We start from the raw sequence: 16,643 nt of genomic DNA on the forward strand, positions 1-16,643 counted from the left end.
AAAATAATTTCATTTCAGTTTGCCAAAATACTTGTGTTTTTGATTTGTTTTGTTTTGAGATGGAGTCTCATTCTGTCACCCAGGCTGGAGTGCAATGGTGTGGTCTCAGCTTACTGCAACCTCTGCCTCCTGAGTTCAAGTGATTCTCCTGCCTCAGCCTCCTGAGTAGCTGGGACTACAGGCGCGTGCCACCACACCCATTCCCAAAGTGCTAGGATTACAGGCGTGAGCCACCGCATCCAGCCTGCCAAAATAGTTTTTCATTCAATGTATTAAAAGAGCTCCATTTTGAAGATGTCAGTTCCATTATACTTACTAAAGTGTATCTGGAGGGCCAATAATAAGGACTTCCCATCGGTAGAGATCATTGTCATCTATTAAACCTGCAGAAAAGCCTTCCACTGGATTTTTGTTGAGTTCTGTGGAAAAAGCAAAGTTTAATCAATACATTTAAGCACATAATTTTCATCCAATAGATAAATTACAGAACTTGAGCATAAATGTTATATATAAGTTTTAAACCATCAAACAGATACACCTTGCTGGGCAAAATGCTACTTGATGGCCAAAATATTTTCATGTCTATACTGTAAGAAAGTCCTGGGTAAAGCAAACTCTCCAGAAGATCAACTTCTACTGGTGTCCAGCCAGGCTCGTGTCATTCTGGGTGGCCCTACAGTGGTCTTTTAAGGAAACTTATTAAAATGCAGATATTCGTTCAGAGGGAACCCCAGAAATCAAATCAAGTTGGCAATTCTTAAGCTGCTGTCTTTAGGGTATGCTTTCAGAGTGTCTGATCATACCTTTTCATTGGAATGTACTGAGCTTAATAACTTTCATTTGTACTAACATTTGTACACCTATTTGACATGGCCCTGTAGTCGTGGGGACCTGCTCCTACAGTGCTCCTGTGTGCCCATCCATCTCTGAGCACAAGGAGAGCAGAGGTCCCATAAGTCTTGTCTGTGTATGTTGACCCTCTGAGAGCCACAGCTTCTGGGACACAGGAGTAGCTTAAGAGTAATAGCTAGAGCATACAGGAATGGCTGTAGCATCATGAGGTTCTTGTCTTCTAAAGAGAGTGCCGCCACATGGAGAAAGAATGACAGGGTGGGAAACGAGAGGCGAGGAACTAGCGAGGTGGGGGCACACAAGCCAAGACAGGGACCTTAAGGAGCAGGTGAGCAGGGGTACAGGGCCCAAAATGTTTCCAGAGACACCAGACTTAACTAAGTACTGGCCTACTAATGGTGAGCAGACCATGTGAAAAATTTTTAAACAGTTTAATGAGGTATAACTGACATTCAGTGAACTGCACAGACTTAAATTACACAATTTGGCCAGGCACGGTGGCTCACACCTGTAATCCCAGCACTTTGGGAGGCCGAAGCAGGTGGACCACCTGAGGTCGAGAGTTTGAGACCAGCCTGATCAACATGGAGAAACCCTGTCTCAACTAAAAATTCAAAATTAGCCAGGCGTAGTGGCGCATGCCGGTAATCCTAGCGACTCAGGAGGCTGAGGCAGAAGAATTGCTTGAACTTGGGAAGCAGAGGTTGCGGTGAGCTGAGATCGCACCATTGCATTCCAGCCTGGCCAACAAGAGTGAAACTCTGTCTCAAAAAAAAAAATTAAAAATAAATAAATAAATACAAATTTAAAAATTAGCTGGGCATGGTGGCGTGCGCCTGTAATCCCAGTTACTCAGAAGGCTGAGGCAGGAGAACTGCTTGAACCTGGGAGGCAAATGTTGCATTGAGCCAAGATCACGCCATTCATTGCACTCCAGCCTGGGTGACAGAGCAAGACTCCATCTCAAAAAAAAAAAAAAAAAAAACCCAATTTAGTAAGTACTGATATATGTATACACCAGAGGAACCAACACAACAATCACAATAGTGAATGCACGTATCAATCATCCACAAAATTATCACGTTTTACCTGCCAGTGGAACTGGGTACTCATTGGCTCAAATTGGAAAGTGGGGACAAAGAACACTCAAGAGTAGACTGATTTGAAAAGGACTTGGTGGGAGTCTCAACAGGTGTATAATTCTCGTGTACGACCTGCCATCATTCTCACGCAGCTTTGTCTAAGGATGAAAGACAGTATAATACAACTCGGAGTGCTACCAAGGACTGAACCAATGTGTAGGTAACTGAGGAGATATTAATTTTGGGGGTAATCAGAGATAGTATTATTTCAACAACTAGGATTTAACAACATGCCAGCAAAATATGAGAAAGTCAATAGTGAAAATTTATTATTTAGGCCGGGCGTGGTGGCTCACACCTGTAATCTCGACACTTTCAGGAAGCCAAGGAGGGTGGATCACTTGAGGTCGGGAGTTCAAGACCAGCCTGGCCGACATGGTGAAACCCTGTCTTTAGTAAAAATACAGAAATTGGCCAGGCATGGAGGTGGACACCTGTAATCCCAGCTACTCAGGAGGCTGAGGCAGGAGGATCACTTGACCTGGGAGGCAGAGGCTGCAGTGAGCCGAGACCATGCCACTGTACTCCAGCCTGGGTGACAAAGCGAGACTCTGTCTCAAAAATAAAAATAAAAAATTTATGTTTAAACATGGAAGTGCTTCTTTTCTTGAAATTTGAGGGGAGATTTGCATAAGTCTAATATTTTTGCATAACAGGCAAACTAGACTTACAAACAGTTAAAATCAGCGCTGTATTTCAATACACAAGAAAGGTATTTTTACTTTAAAGTGGCTAATCTAAAATACTTTTTAAAGATATTGAAAGTGCAAACACATTAAGATGGGAATCGCATTTTCACTGTTACTTTGCTTATGCATGCATATGTGTACTGAGTGCCAACTATGTTGCAGACGTTCTAGTAACACAGAAAGTCACACTTTCCTGTCGACTGAGGGATGGAGTGGAGCACACACAAATGCGCTGTGAGGAGTTGTTTTCTACAAGCGTGATTTCATTTCCAATCTTTTTCTAGATAAACACCATTACATTACTCGGACCATTTTCTGCAACACTGTACGCAAGAGTCTTGTGAAAGATTCTATAATATATCCAGAAATTACCTAGTTGCTGCATTTTCCACCAGAAGTCCAGGGTTTATAAACATAGGTGAGTAAGCTCTGAAATAATTTATTACAAAATTACATGGTCAAAATTACCCTTGAAAATTTCCTTACACTTTCCATAAAGTATATCATTGCTTCTTACTCTTGTCAAAACCCCCAAGTTCTTGAAATATTTTGCCCATTCTTTCCATGCATCTCTTCTGCAGGCCTAATTGTGTTCTTTGCTTGTTCCATGGAAGTAAATACAAAAGCAATGCTGAAAAATGTCCAACGCCTCACTTTTGTCATGGCTTCTGCCCCCAGCATGACTCTTCCTAGGTCTAGATGCATGAATATTTAACAGGCTTAATCCACTTAAAGCGATAGAACCGTACCATACCTTCATGAACGCTTCCTTCAAGGTCCCTATCAATACTAGCCCCTCCATGAAGTCTTCCCTAAATCATTTATCAAATAATCTTTGGCTTCTGCTAAATTCCTATTGATTGTACTTCAGTCTGTCTACATCTTCTGGCACTTGACCAACATCGGCTCCTGATCCCCAGAGAAGTAAACAGGCAATTACAATGTGCTCCAACAATAGTACAAGAATTTGAGGGCACATAAAAAAGAAGGACACATAACATAATCATGAGGAATAAGAAAAGGCTTCTACAAAGAAAAGAAATAAAAGATTTGGGTGAAGAAATTCAAGGTTCAGAATCTGAACCTCTGCTTTAGATAGAGGAGCATGTACAAAAACTTGAAATAGGGCAATCAGTATATGACTGGAACGGCGGGGGGCAGGGGAGCAGCTGAAACTAAACAGAATGTCAAAAGCTGGACAGCAAAGGGCCTTTGTAAGCCCTGCATGCTTGGACTTCATCCAGAGGGCAATGATAAGCCTTTGAAGGGTGGTTCTTTTTTTCTTTTTCTTTTAAACAATGGGGTGACCTCATGAGATTTACATTTGCAAAAACCAATCTTGTAGTATGTAGAAGATTGTGTAAATAAGGCATGATGAGGACAAAGAAACAAAAAGCAAGCAATTCAAGTAATCCTGAAAAGTGTACCTCAAGTATATAGCCATTGAAACAATGAAGAAAACAGGGATACTTAGAAGACAGAATCAATCACCCTAACTTGGCGATGTTAAAGAAGTAGGGCTTAAAGTAGTAAGTCAAAAATGACATGAGCTGGGCGTGGTGGCTCATGCCTGTAATCCCAACACTTTGGGAGGCTGACGTGGGCAGATCGTTTGAGCCCAGGAGTTTGATGCAACATGGCAAAACCTTGTCTCTACCAAGAAAAAAAAAAGAAAAAAATTAGCCAGGCATGGTGGTGTGCACCTACAGACCCAGCGACTCACGGAGGCTGAGGTGGGAAGATGAGATCAGGAGGCGGAGGTTGCCATGACCTGAGATGACACCAGGGCACTCCAGCCTGGGCAACAGAGCCAGATCCTGTCTCAGTTTAAAAACTAAATATGTATTTTTTTTTTTTTAAAGGAAAATGACATATGATAAAAAAGTTGAGCAGAGTTACCATATGACCCAGCAATTCCACTTCTAGGTATATACGTAACATCTGTCCACACAGAAAGTTGCGCATGAATGTTTGTAGCAGCATTTGTTGTAATAATCAAAAGGCAGAAACTCAAACATCCATCGACAAATGAATAAATTGCAGTATATACATACAATGAAATATTATTCAGCCATGGAAAGAAATGAAGTACTAATATATGAAGCTCAATAACATCAGGCTAAGTTAAAGAAGCTGGACATATAAGGTCACACATTATACAGCTTATTTTATATGATATATCCAGAATAGGCAAATCCAGAGAGACAGAAAGTAGATTGCACAATGAGAGAGGGAGAAATGGGGCATAATTACTTAAGGGGCATAGGTGTGATGAAAAAGTTTTAAAACTAGAGAGAGCTGGTGGTTGGTTGCACAACATTGTGAATACACTAAATACTACTGAGTGGTACACTTTAACACCGTTACCGATAATGTGAATTCCCCCCACTTTTTTTTTGACACCAGATTTCTGTGCAAGGGTAGAAATCTGTTCATTCACTGAAATGAGAAACATAGGTAGTGGTACTGGTTTTCCAGGAGAGGGGAAGAAATGGTGATGGGCTTAGTCTTAAATGCCTTTTGTTAGGGACAAAAAACACATTGTCTTAAAAATAAATCTAGCCGGGCACAGTGGCTCACACCTGTAATCCCAGCGCTTTGGGGGGCTGAGGCGGGAGGATCATCTGAGGTCAGGAGTTTGAGACCAGCCTGGCCAACATGGGGAAACCCCATCTCCAGTAAAAATACAAAAATTAGCCAGGCATCCAGTAGTCCCACCTACTCGGGAGGCTGAGGCAGGAGAATGGTGTGAACCCAGGAGGCGGAGCTTGTAGTGAGCTGAGATTGTACCACTGCAGTCCAGCCTGGGCGACAGAGCGAGACTCTGTCTCAAAAAAAGAAAAAAAAAAAGGAAGCCAAGAAAACATTTTATTAAAGCTAAAGGAGTTGCATTTAAAGGAGAAACTATCCAACGATGATAAACACATACAGCTCAGGGAAGAAGGGGTCTATATTCATCCACTGGATTCAATTAAAAAAAAAAACAGGCCACAGTTGCCCTAGGCATAAGCAGTGTCAGCGTGAAGGTAAGAGGGAATCCATGCAGGAGACGCTGAGTCGACAAAGAGAAGATGAAGTGGAAAAACCCAAGAGGAAATTTTTTCTAAAAGTTTGACGGTAGATGGAAAAGTGTAGCAGTCACAGGTAAACGAAATTCAAGCAAGTTTTATTTTAACGGAAAAGGCTGAAAGATGTTAAAAGATCCTATCTGTGTTTAAATGTTGATATGGATACCTCACACTATATTCAAATCCAGACAGATTACAGATATAAACAAAGAGGTATAAAACCTAACTAAAAGCAAATACAGAATTGTGTTTTTTCACATCATTTTGAGTGGAGGTGGTCCTCCTATGCAGGACACAAAACAGTCAAATAATGCTACACAAAATACTTTAAGTGCAGTACAGCAATAAAGTCTAAATACAAATGACTGGGAAAGAATATTTGCAACATACGACAGAGCAAGACTCGGCCTCAAAAAAAAAAAAAAATTTGCAACATAATAGGGAGAAGTTTAAAATCCCTAATACAAATAGAGCTTCTGTAAATCAAAAGGGAAACTAAAACCAAAAAGTGACCATGTTTGACCTTTATATTCCTAAGGTATTAGGAGTTTCAAGAGTGCCAAAGATGAAGATAACATCTTTTCTGAATGCTATCTAGAGATAGAATTAAGACTTGGAAAGGGCCTAGAAGACCTCTCTTTCTCACAAAAGTCATGAATGCTAAAACACAAAAGTTTACAGTTCTAAAGGCGGCAAAACTAACCAATAGTATTGCAAATCAGGACAATAGCATTTTCTCTCTGTGTGTGTGTGTCTTTTGGAGCGGGAAGTGAAAGCAGTATCTGGGAAGAGGCATGGAACAGACTTCTGGTGTACTGGTACAGAGGCATGCTGTCCATAACATGTATGTACACACATATTATGTATATAGATACATAATATGTATGTACTTTCCTGTCAATGTTATACTTCAATTTTTAAAACTAGTAAATCCTGGAGTGTCTGGTGACTGTTAAATAAGAGTTGTGCTTGCATGCTATGAATCTGGAAATCACTGTGGGCCAGAGTGGTCTACAAGCCATGAATAAAAAAGAAACCCAGGGACAAGGAAATGTCTTGAGAGTAATGATTTCGGTAAGTGTTAAGTAATGGAAAATAATGCGTGAGCAGACTTGCTAAGATAGAGTCATTACCAAGAATAAGACTAAAAAGAACAGAAAGAGCACATGAAAAGTAAAAACCTTGTATTTCTGAATCGGAATTGGAAGAATCAATATAAAATGATATTGCTTTCAAATATATAGTTATCAGGATCTGTCCACTGAAAAAGCCTCGAAAAAATGAACAGCCCAGTAGTACCCAGAATGTGATCTCTAAATATGAATTTATCACTAAAACGGACCAGAGCTCTTCAGAGAAATGGCTGACTCCAGGTCTAGAGCAAGAAATGTTAGGTTCATCTCACACATAGCAGACAAAAAGGAAGCTATCAAGTAATACTATGGTATTGTGAAAGGGACTCAAGAGCCAGCTTGAAGAGGCCTCCACTGGTCAAACATGGGACAAATGACTGAATATGCAAGTTTAAATCCATGAGTTTATAACTGTGAAATCAAAAACAAAAAACTAATTTATCACCACTACAGGATGCTGGTAAATCAGTTTGTTATTCTGAAAACCAATTTTAAAAAGCAAAAGAATCAGTATTTAGTGTGATCCTTTTTTATTACACAAATTATATTGCCAAGTAATCAAAACAGTAATTACTATTTGATCAAATGAGGTTTTTCTCTATAAAACTATTCCAGCTAAAAAATGAAAAACAACTGAAACATTGGCCATTTTATCATTTAATCCAAGCATTTTAAAAGACAACCAGATATTACACGTCTCCTGAAAAATGAACAAACCCCACATATGAAGTAAAGTCACCTCACAAACCTAACCTGTTTGAGCCCCTAAGTACAATAACTAATTCACAAAGAACAGAAACAGAGAAATATGTTCGAGGACATCCTTGGGACACCATTAGCAAGATCTACTCTAGATATTCTAAAGAACAAGACCTGGAATCTTCAGCAAATATACTGAAAGAGCACAAAAGACAATGAATTCAAACATTTTTTAAAATTTATGAAAATTATGACACAAATGAAAATGTGAAGAGTAACAAGACATTAGACAATATCCAGCAATTGTTGTTTCCTTTTTTGAGTCTGGCAATGGTGTTGTGCTGGGGATTTTCCTACCATTTTTAGAGATACATACTGAAATATTTACAGAAAAATGATCATGCTTAGTATGTACTTCACAGTTATTAGGGAGAGGGCTAAGATGGGTGAAACGAGACTGACCATGACCTAATCACGCCAGGGGCTGGGGGAGCACACGGAGGCTCATTATGCCTATCTCTATCTGTCTACTTTGGTATTATTGGGCATTTAAAAGTTTCCTCAAAAGATTTTCTTTAATCTAAAAAAAGTTTAATATAGCCTAAAATAATGTTTTCAGTATTGTTGATCATTATGTAAAAATAAACCCTCACTGCACCTCAGCAAAATACAGATTCTCAGAATAACATTCCAAGACCCAACTAGATGTCATTTTGTACTTGACTACTAAAAAAATAAGCTACTTTTGGCCAGGCGCGGTGGCTCGCGCCTGTAATCCCAGCACTTTGGGAGGCCCAGGCAGGCAGATGACGAGATCAGGAGATCGAGACCATCCTGGCTAACACAGTGAAACCTCGTCTCTACTAAAAATACAAAAAATTAGCTGAGCATGCTGGCGGGCGCCTGTAGTCCCAGCTACACGGGAGGCTGAGGCAGGAGAATGGCCTGAACCAGAGGCGGGACTTGCAGTAAGCCGAGATCGCGCCACTGCACTCCAACCTAGGCGACAGAGCAAGACTTCATCTCAAAAAGAAAAGAAAATAAGCTCCTTTTAACTGTAAGTGTACTTTGCCAAGACCAATTGTTGGCTAAGTCTAACTTCTACAAAGCCAAATACAAAGAGGGGTTTATAGCCTAGTAACGATTTTCCTTTGTGTCTGGGTGACTGTGGTCTCCTGCACCGGGAATATGAGTTCCTGTCAAGTTTATTTATACAACACAGTTGGCTGCAAGGTGTATGTCTGTAAAGTAACTATTTTTATAGCAGCTTCACTTTGAACTTCTGAGATCATAGATAGACCCTTTTATCCAAACAGTACATAATTACTCCTAACTATTGAGATAATTTGTCAAAATAATTTTGACCTTATCATCAGAGGAATAAATTGCCATGTTACCGTAAAACATAAAAATGCCACAAACCAAGTCACCAAAGGTAATGGCAAAAACGTTCCCGTCCTTCAACCTTCCATTAATTAATACTGAAAAAAGTCAAGTATAGCAATCACAAAGGTTTATTTCCTCTTTAGATTTTAAGATGCATCAATTTAATAATCTTTTACAAATTTCTGGTAAACTTTAAAAATTTGCTTAAAATTAAAATTTTTTATTTATACCACGACATGGGCTACAGGCTAGCTGATTTCCTAATCAAAAACATTTTTGGCCAGGCACAGTGGCTCATACCTGTAATCTCAGTGCTTTGGGAGGCCAAAGTGAGAGGATCGCTTAAGGCCAGGAGTTCAAAACCAGCCTAGGCAACAGCAACATACAGTGACCCAGTCCTAGCTACCGGGGAGGTTGAGTCAGGAAGATTGTTTGGGCCCAGGAGTTTGAGGCTGCAGTAAGCTAAGAAGGTGCCACTGCACTCCAGCTTGGAGCAAGACCATGTCTCTTAAATTTAAAAAAAAAAAAAAAAACAAAAAACAATTCAAGGCCAGGCTCAGTGGCCTCTTATCCCAACAGCTTGGGAGGCCGAGGCAGGAGGATCACTTGAACCTAGAAATTTGAGACCAGGCTTGGCAATATAGTGATACCCTGTCCGGGTGTGGTGGCTCACACCTATAATTCCAGCACTTTGGGAGGCTGAGGCAGGGGGATAACCTGAGGTCAGGAGTTCAAGACAAGCCTGGCCAGCATGGTGAAACCTCATCTCCACTAAAAATACAGAAATTAGGCAGGTGTGGTAGTAAGTGCCTCTAATCCCAGCTATTCAGGAGGCTATGGCAGGAGAATTGCTTGAACCTGGGAGGAGGTTGCAAGGAGCTGAGATCGCATCATTGCACTACAGCCTAGGCGACAAGAGTGAGACTTCATCTCAAAAAACAAAACAAACAAACAAAAAAAATTAGCCAGACGTGGTGGCATGTGCCTATATAGTCCCAGTTACTCGAGAGGACTGCTTGAGCCTGGGAGGGAGGGAGAAAGAGCAGTGAGCCAAAACCACACCAATGCACTCCAGCCTGGGAAATACAGAGTGAGACCCTGTCTCAAAACACAACAAAACAAAAAATATCCAACTCAATTTCTTTTACCGTGCTTCAAAAACATAAGGAAAATGAAACAGACAAGCCAAGCAGATCAGAGATGATCTCTTAATAAGAATTTGTCAATATGCTTCCCAAAGGGATGTGCTTGGCAGAATTCTGGACCACACTGTTAAAGTAACACTTACTGACATTCTGCTACCTGCAGTAGTTCACCCTGCTTATCACAGCCTCTTCAATCACAGGTGTAAGAGTTCTTCAATATTAAGTCCTAAGTACGTTGTTGCTTGCGCATAAATTATATGCAATAGCATAAGCATACATCTCTGCCAAGATGTGTTGCCGCAGGAGCTCCTCGCAATACTGAAATTATGCCCTAGCGCTAGTCTACAGTGTCACACAAACAGCTTACTTTGATCTCGCCTATTGTATACAAATAAATTTGATAAAGATGATTTCTGGGGACTTCTGAATGTCACTTCACAATGGAAAATTTGGGCACAGCATATGATATTTTGTCAGTATTACTAGCCTGGACAACTTAAACAGATCATTTCTATTTTTTGAGTCTCATTTTCTTTATCAGTAAAAGATGGCAAAGCCCATAGTAACACAGAGAGTTGCAACACAGAGAGGAGACACTGTATATGCGAAAGTCTGACCCATCTTAAGGTACAATAAATGTTAGTTGTCCATTTTCTTCCTTTAAAATCGCTCATTAATTAGGCTACAGGATATAAAAGGAATACATCTATGTTCTTCAGAATCTTGAGAACAAGCCCATGCCTGAAATATTTATTTTGGAAAATACTACCCGGCTTCAAACATCACACCCAACTATGTTTCTAGTAGGACTGCCAGACAAGGCCCCCCGGACCCCAAGGCCACAGGAGGGAGTGGTCTTTCAGAGTGGGGAAGCTGGGCTATAAAGGCCTGAGAGCTGCCAATAGCCACAATTCAAGTCTCAAGGAGAATGAAGCCAAAACAAAGAATAAGCAACAAGAAGAGATCCAAACAGGTATTTGATTTCTTACACCTGGTACTACTCCTGCCCTTCTATAAATTAGTTAAAAGTCAGTTTTCCTTTTTTGTCTAAATTTATTTTAGTTAAATTCCTGTCACTTCCAACTAAGAATGTCACCTTCTTCATTTGTAAAGCCCTATTTTTAAGTTTACATCCCAGTTGGTCTCTAATCAGTTTCCCCTCGAACACACCAGTGGTTCTCCCCACATTACACGGAGCAAAAAGTGATTCTCAGGCTGCAGTGAGCCGTAAACATGCCGCTGCTGAATGAAGCAAGCACAGTCATGGGATTCTTCAATTTCCAATTCACTTTAAGTTCATTTCAACCACCGAATAATACATGTAAAAAAAAACAGAAGGACTTCAGAAAAACAGTCTCAAAGAAATTACAGAAACATATTTTTTAAAGAAGACTCAAAAGAAAACATTATAGAGCAACAGGAGACCTTATAGGAAAGCGAGAAACAGACAAAAAACAACTAAAAAAAAATCATGGTCATAACTTTAAGAAATACTTCTAATGAAAAGATAAATCAATATTTTAAAAGAGTAAAGATAATAAACAAAGGAGATTTACATAAGTTAAACTGGCATTCCTGAAGAGATCAGAATACGGCATAAATCTACAAAGCCTTCTATGATAAGTAAAAAACAGATTGAAAACATATCCCACAACTCAGAAAAAAACTGGTACAAAATAAACAGTAAAACATCTGTCAAATGAGGCACTAAACTTTAGGAAGGGAAAAAACAAGTCCAATATAGGTGGGTGGGTAGAACCAACCAGGTTAGCCTCAGATTTCCCCACAATACTCAATGTAGGTAAGTAACAGTGACGTGAATAAATACAGAATCCTGAAGAAGAATGTGATACAAAGAATGAGAAATGCAGCCAGGCACGGTGGCTCACACCTGTAATCCCAACACTTTGGGAGGCCCAGGAGTTCAAGACCAGCCTGGACAACACAGGGAGACACCACCTCTACAAAAAATACAAAAATTAGCTGGACATGGTGGCAAGCGCCTGTGGTGCCAGCTACTCAGGAGGCTGAGGGGGCAGATCACTTGAACCCAGGAGGTCGAGGCTGCAGTGAGCTGTAAGCATGCTGCTACACTCCAGCCTACGCACCTGTCTCAAAAAGAGAAAGAGAGAGAGAGAGAGAGAGAGAGAGAGAGAAAGCCCAAACAAGAAGTCAAAATAAGATGGCAATACACATTCATAAGTATTGTAAACTTTAAGGACTTTGGTACTTTTTGAAATAAATGCTGGGAAATGAATCAAAATAAAGAATTCTGTCATAGAAAAACGGAGGTGAAAGGGACCAGTGTAGTTACCAACCTCATGTAAATGCATAAATAAAACCAAACCACCATGAATGCTATAAGCTTTTCTATAAATATATATATATTTAATAATATATGCTGCGATTGCCAAGGGCCACACACACACACGTGTGTGTGTGTGTATTATTTTCTTGTTGCCATTGGTCCTGTTTTTACATTATCAGGATTTATATATAAATTTATATTATCAGGATTTTACATTGTTTTTTTCTGTATTATTGTAATTTTACATTATCAGGATTTCTATGTTAAAAAATAATAACAAATTACTAAATATATATATTTATGGTTAGAAAACGAGAAGGAAATGGAGGGAAGGAAAGGCAGAGAGGTACTAAGGAATACATATGTGTTTATTCCCTTATCCTGGACATCAATAAGTCAGTGGGTTCTGTCAAGAGTCTCAAAACTATTTAGAGGTTTTTATCAATTTTCTTCTCTCAGCTTTGACTCTTTTAGAAATTAATCTCTTCTCGAGATAAATATCTATCTATAGGTCAATAATTTCTTCAATATTACCTTAGCTGGGATGTCATTCACATGCAACTTGCAACTTGAAGTATATAAATGGCATACCTATTATAACCCCAGATTTCAGCCTGCATACATGCCCCGAAAGGTAGATGCAAGGACGTCCAACAATGGGAGGTATCTGTAGGTGCTGGTTGTTATTACCAAGTAGTAGAATATTTTCAACTTTCTTTTATATACTTTGATTTTTTTAATTATGAAAAAAGGCCATTTATCTTAAAGTAACATAGGAAAATAAAATAGAAGGTATGAGACACTCCACCTTCTTGCTCTCCAAAGACAACCACTGCTAACAATTTGCTGTGTATTCTTTCAGATTTGGGCTACACCACCATATACTATACAGAAAATGGAATCACCCTTTTCTAACTGACGGCCACTTAGCACAGTCTGAACATTTGATACTTCGTTTCCACCACCACACCTCTTTTTTCCCCCCTCAAATATAAATAATGCTGCCTAGGTATAAGCTGAGAGGAGTGAAAAAACAAAAAGAAAGGTAAAAAGAAATGATGAGTATTTAAAAGTCTTTTTAAAAATAAATAAAAGCCGGGTGCGGTGGCTCAAGTCTATAATCCCAGCACTTTGGGAGGCCGAGGCGGGTGGATCACAAGGTCAAGAGGTCGAGACCATCCTGGCCAACACAGTGAAACCCCGTCTCTACTAAAAATACAAAAAAATTAGCTGGGCGTGGTGGTGGGTGCCTGTAGTCCCAGCTACTCGGGAGGCTGAGGCAGGAGAATGGCGTGAACCCAGGAGGTGGAGCTTGCAGTGAGCTGAGATAGCGCCACTGCACTCCAGCCTGGGAGACGACGAGACTCCGTCTCAAAAAATAATAATAATAAAATAAAATAAATAAATAAAAAGAAAAAATAATGCTGCCATTGCCAGGCGGTGTAAACCTGTAGCCACAACTGTTCTGGGGGATGAAGTGGAAGAATCTCTTGAGCCCAGGAGAGTTTGAGGCTGCAGTGAGCTATGATCGTACCACGGCACTCCGGCCTGAACAAAAGAGCAAGATCCCATCTTAAAAAAAAAAAAAATTAATTTAATTTAAAAAGAGTACTTTGCACTCTCCTTGTACATCTGTGGAAGTATATCTAGAATATAAACTATAAACTGAACTCTAAGTCAAAGGAACATATATATCAAACCACAAAATGTTTACTTCAATGTATTATCCCAGAAACATTATAGGTAACTATTTCCCTCCAGTCTTGCTAACACTGGGTATTTTTACCACTGGCTAACACCGGGCATCCTTCTGCCACTGGCAATTTATCTTTGGTGCATTTATATATTTTTATTTCCCCACTCCTTTTTTTTACATTGAGTGATTCTCTTTTTTCTTATTATCTGGATGGGCTTTTTAAGCACTGTGGCCTTTTTTCTTTTTTTGGAGACAGAGTTTCACTCTGTGGCCCAGGCTGGAGTGCAGTGGTGTGTTCATGGCTCACTGCAACCTCTGCCTCCAGGGCTCAAGCAATCCTCCCACCTCAGCCTCCTCAGTAGCTGGGACCACAGGCACAAACCACCATGTCTGACATTTTTTTTTTGTATTTTTGGTAGAGACAAGGTCTTCCTATGTTGCCCAGGCTGGTCTTGAACTCCTGAGCTCACCTCCCACCCCTTACCCCACCCACCCAAGTGCTGGGATTACAGGTGAGCCCAGCCAATTTGCACAATGTTTGTTGCTATTACTTAGAGTCTAAGGTATGAAGGCAATATTTACATTTAAACCCCCAATTTTCCGAGGCTATTAGTGTGCCATTCAAATGTGTGTCTATAAAATTTATTATAATTAAAGCAAAAGTCTGAAATGTGAAAAAGAAAATTAGCAACATAATATAATTTTTCTTTTGTATATTTCGATTGGACTAAGTATGACATGACACTCAAAAGCTAAACAAGTCAGAATGACAGCTTTGTCTACATTTTAAAATACAACAATCTGAATGACAGGTTTCTAACATATGACCAAGTATTAAACTACATTTAATGCAAGTATAATAAGTAGATTCACATAAAATGCACAGTTAAAAACCGGAACAGGTAATACAAATACAAAATGTTCTACTCACAAACACATATTAAGATGGTGTTGATTCCTCATTCCTCTAAGTAGTCTCCACCCACTTCTTGACATAAGAAAGAAAGAATAATGTAAGCAGCAGACCATGCCAGGTCCAATCCAAGATTTCTTCCAAAGGGGAACAACAGGTGTGATTATGTCGAAGTAGCTGTGATATACTGACACTAATTCTGTCTCTGCTGTATCTTCCTATCATGCCTTGAACTCCTCCTCAAACCCTTCCCTAAGACGGCATTAGGAGATCATGTTTCTCTAATTCAAATAACTATTTATTTGTACGTGCTGCTTCTCCTTATAATCACATTAGCAAAAGAAGAGAGCCCTGTTGCATGATCAGAAATGTTGTGCATGAAATATAACTTCTACTGAAAGGCATCTTGTACATGATCTTCTCCATATTAAGTAAAAATGGCTTCTAAGAAAATGGGATGTCCTGGGAAAATATAGGTGAACCTAACTAAGAGGCCTAGGAAAGCACATACATTGAAAGAAAAAATTGGAAGTAACGCATTTGTTAAGGCAAGGGAGCCAAAAGTCAAGTCCATGACTCTAAGTATATCCCCTGCATCACACATAAGACTGTTTCTATGCAAGAGAAATACAAATGAAGGCAATGTTGATGACTTGGACATAGCATGGTGTTTTTCTAACCATTACAGTAATACTTTATACAACAAATTCATAACCGCAAGCAGCATGGAACCACTGAGCATTGTGTGGCAACAGCACTGTGCATTTATTATCTCCAAAGTTATGAAGGTGAAAGTGGAGAAACAGGAGAATCTGGTGAGCAGCTGAGTTGCAAAGCAAACCCTGAATTGTTTGAGAGGTTTAAGAACAGCACATAAATGCATAAATTAAATATCATTGATAAATAAATTAGCTTCTGCTGATAGCAAGACTGCAACAAACTTCCCCCCAATGAATTGCAGAAAACTATTTTTTTTTTTTTTGAGATGGAGTCTTGCTGTGTTGCCCAGGCTGGAGTGCAGTGGCGCAATCTCGGCTCACTGCAAGCTCCGCCTCCCAGGTTCACGCCATTCTCCCGCCTCAGCCTCCGAGTAGCTGGGACTACAGGCGCCCACCACCACGCCCGGCTAGTTTTTTTGTATTTTTAGTAGAGACAGGGTTTCACCGTGTTAGCCAGGATGGTCTTGATCTCCTGACCTCGTGATCCACCCGCCTCGGCCTCCCAAAGTGCTGGGATTACAGGCTTGAGCCACCGCGCCCGGCCAGAAAACTATTAATAAAGATAGAAATATTGGAAAGCAAATTTATAACTGACAAAAACAGACCTTTCTTAAGGAATTCAATTTGTGCTTTTTGTAAGATAAGAAAATGTGTCAGGCTAACATTGCTTTTCTATTTAAAAAACTGAGAGAGATGTTAAGCTAAATAAAGCCTTTGCTGATATACTCTGAACACCCAACAATACTTAAGACCAACCCATAAAACAAACGCAAGGACTCATCACAACCTATGACATCAAATGTCAATTACTGATGCAGTTTCTGATGCAGGATGATGATGAAGACAAAACTCCTTTAACTAAGGACTTTAAGGAAGAACCTAAGAAGGCATAT

At 39.8% G+C, this 16,643-nt stretch overlaps 1 protein-coding gene across 1 annotated transcript in view; it reads right to left on the bottom strand.

The window, feature by feature from the left end:
* Nucleotides 1-16,643, bottom strand: part of UBE2G1 (ubiquitin conjugating enzyme E2 G1) — a 101,863-nt gene that overhangs the window by 39,405 nt on the left and 45,815 nt on the right. The window contains exon 2 of the mRNA XM_023184506.2: nucleotides 317-419. Coding sequence (XP_023040274.1) covers nucleotides 317-419 — 103 coding nt within the window. The remainder of the gene's footprint in view (nucleotides 1-316; nucleotides 420-16,643) is intronic.

This window comes from Piliocolobus tephrosceles, chromosome 16 (assembly GCF_002776525.5).
Source record: "Piliocolobus tephrosceles isolate RC106 chromosome 16, ASM277652v3, whole genome shotgun sequence".
In the NCBI taxonomy this organism is placed as follows: domain Eukaryota; kingdom Metazoa; phylum Chordata; class Mammalia; order Primates; family Cercopithecidae; genus Piliocolobus; species Piliocolobus tephrosceles.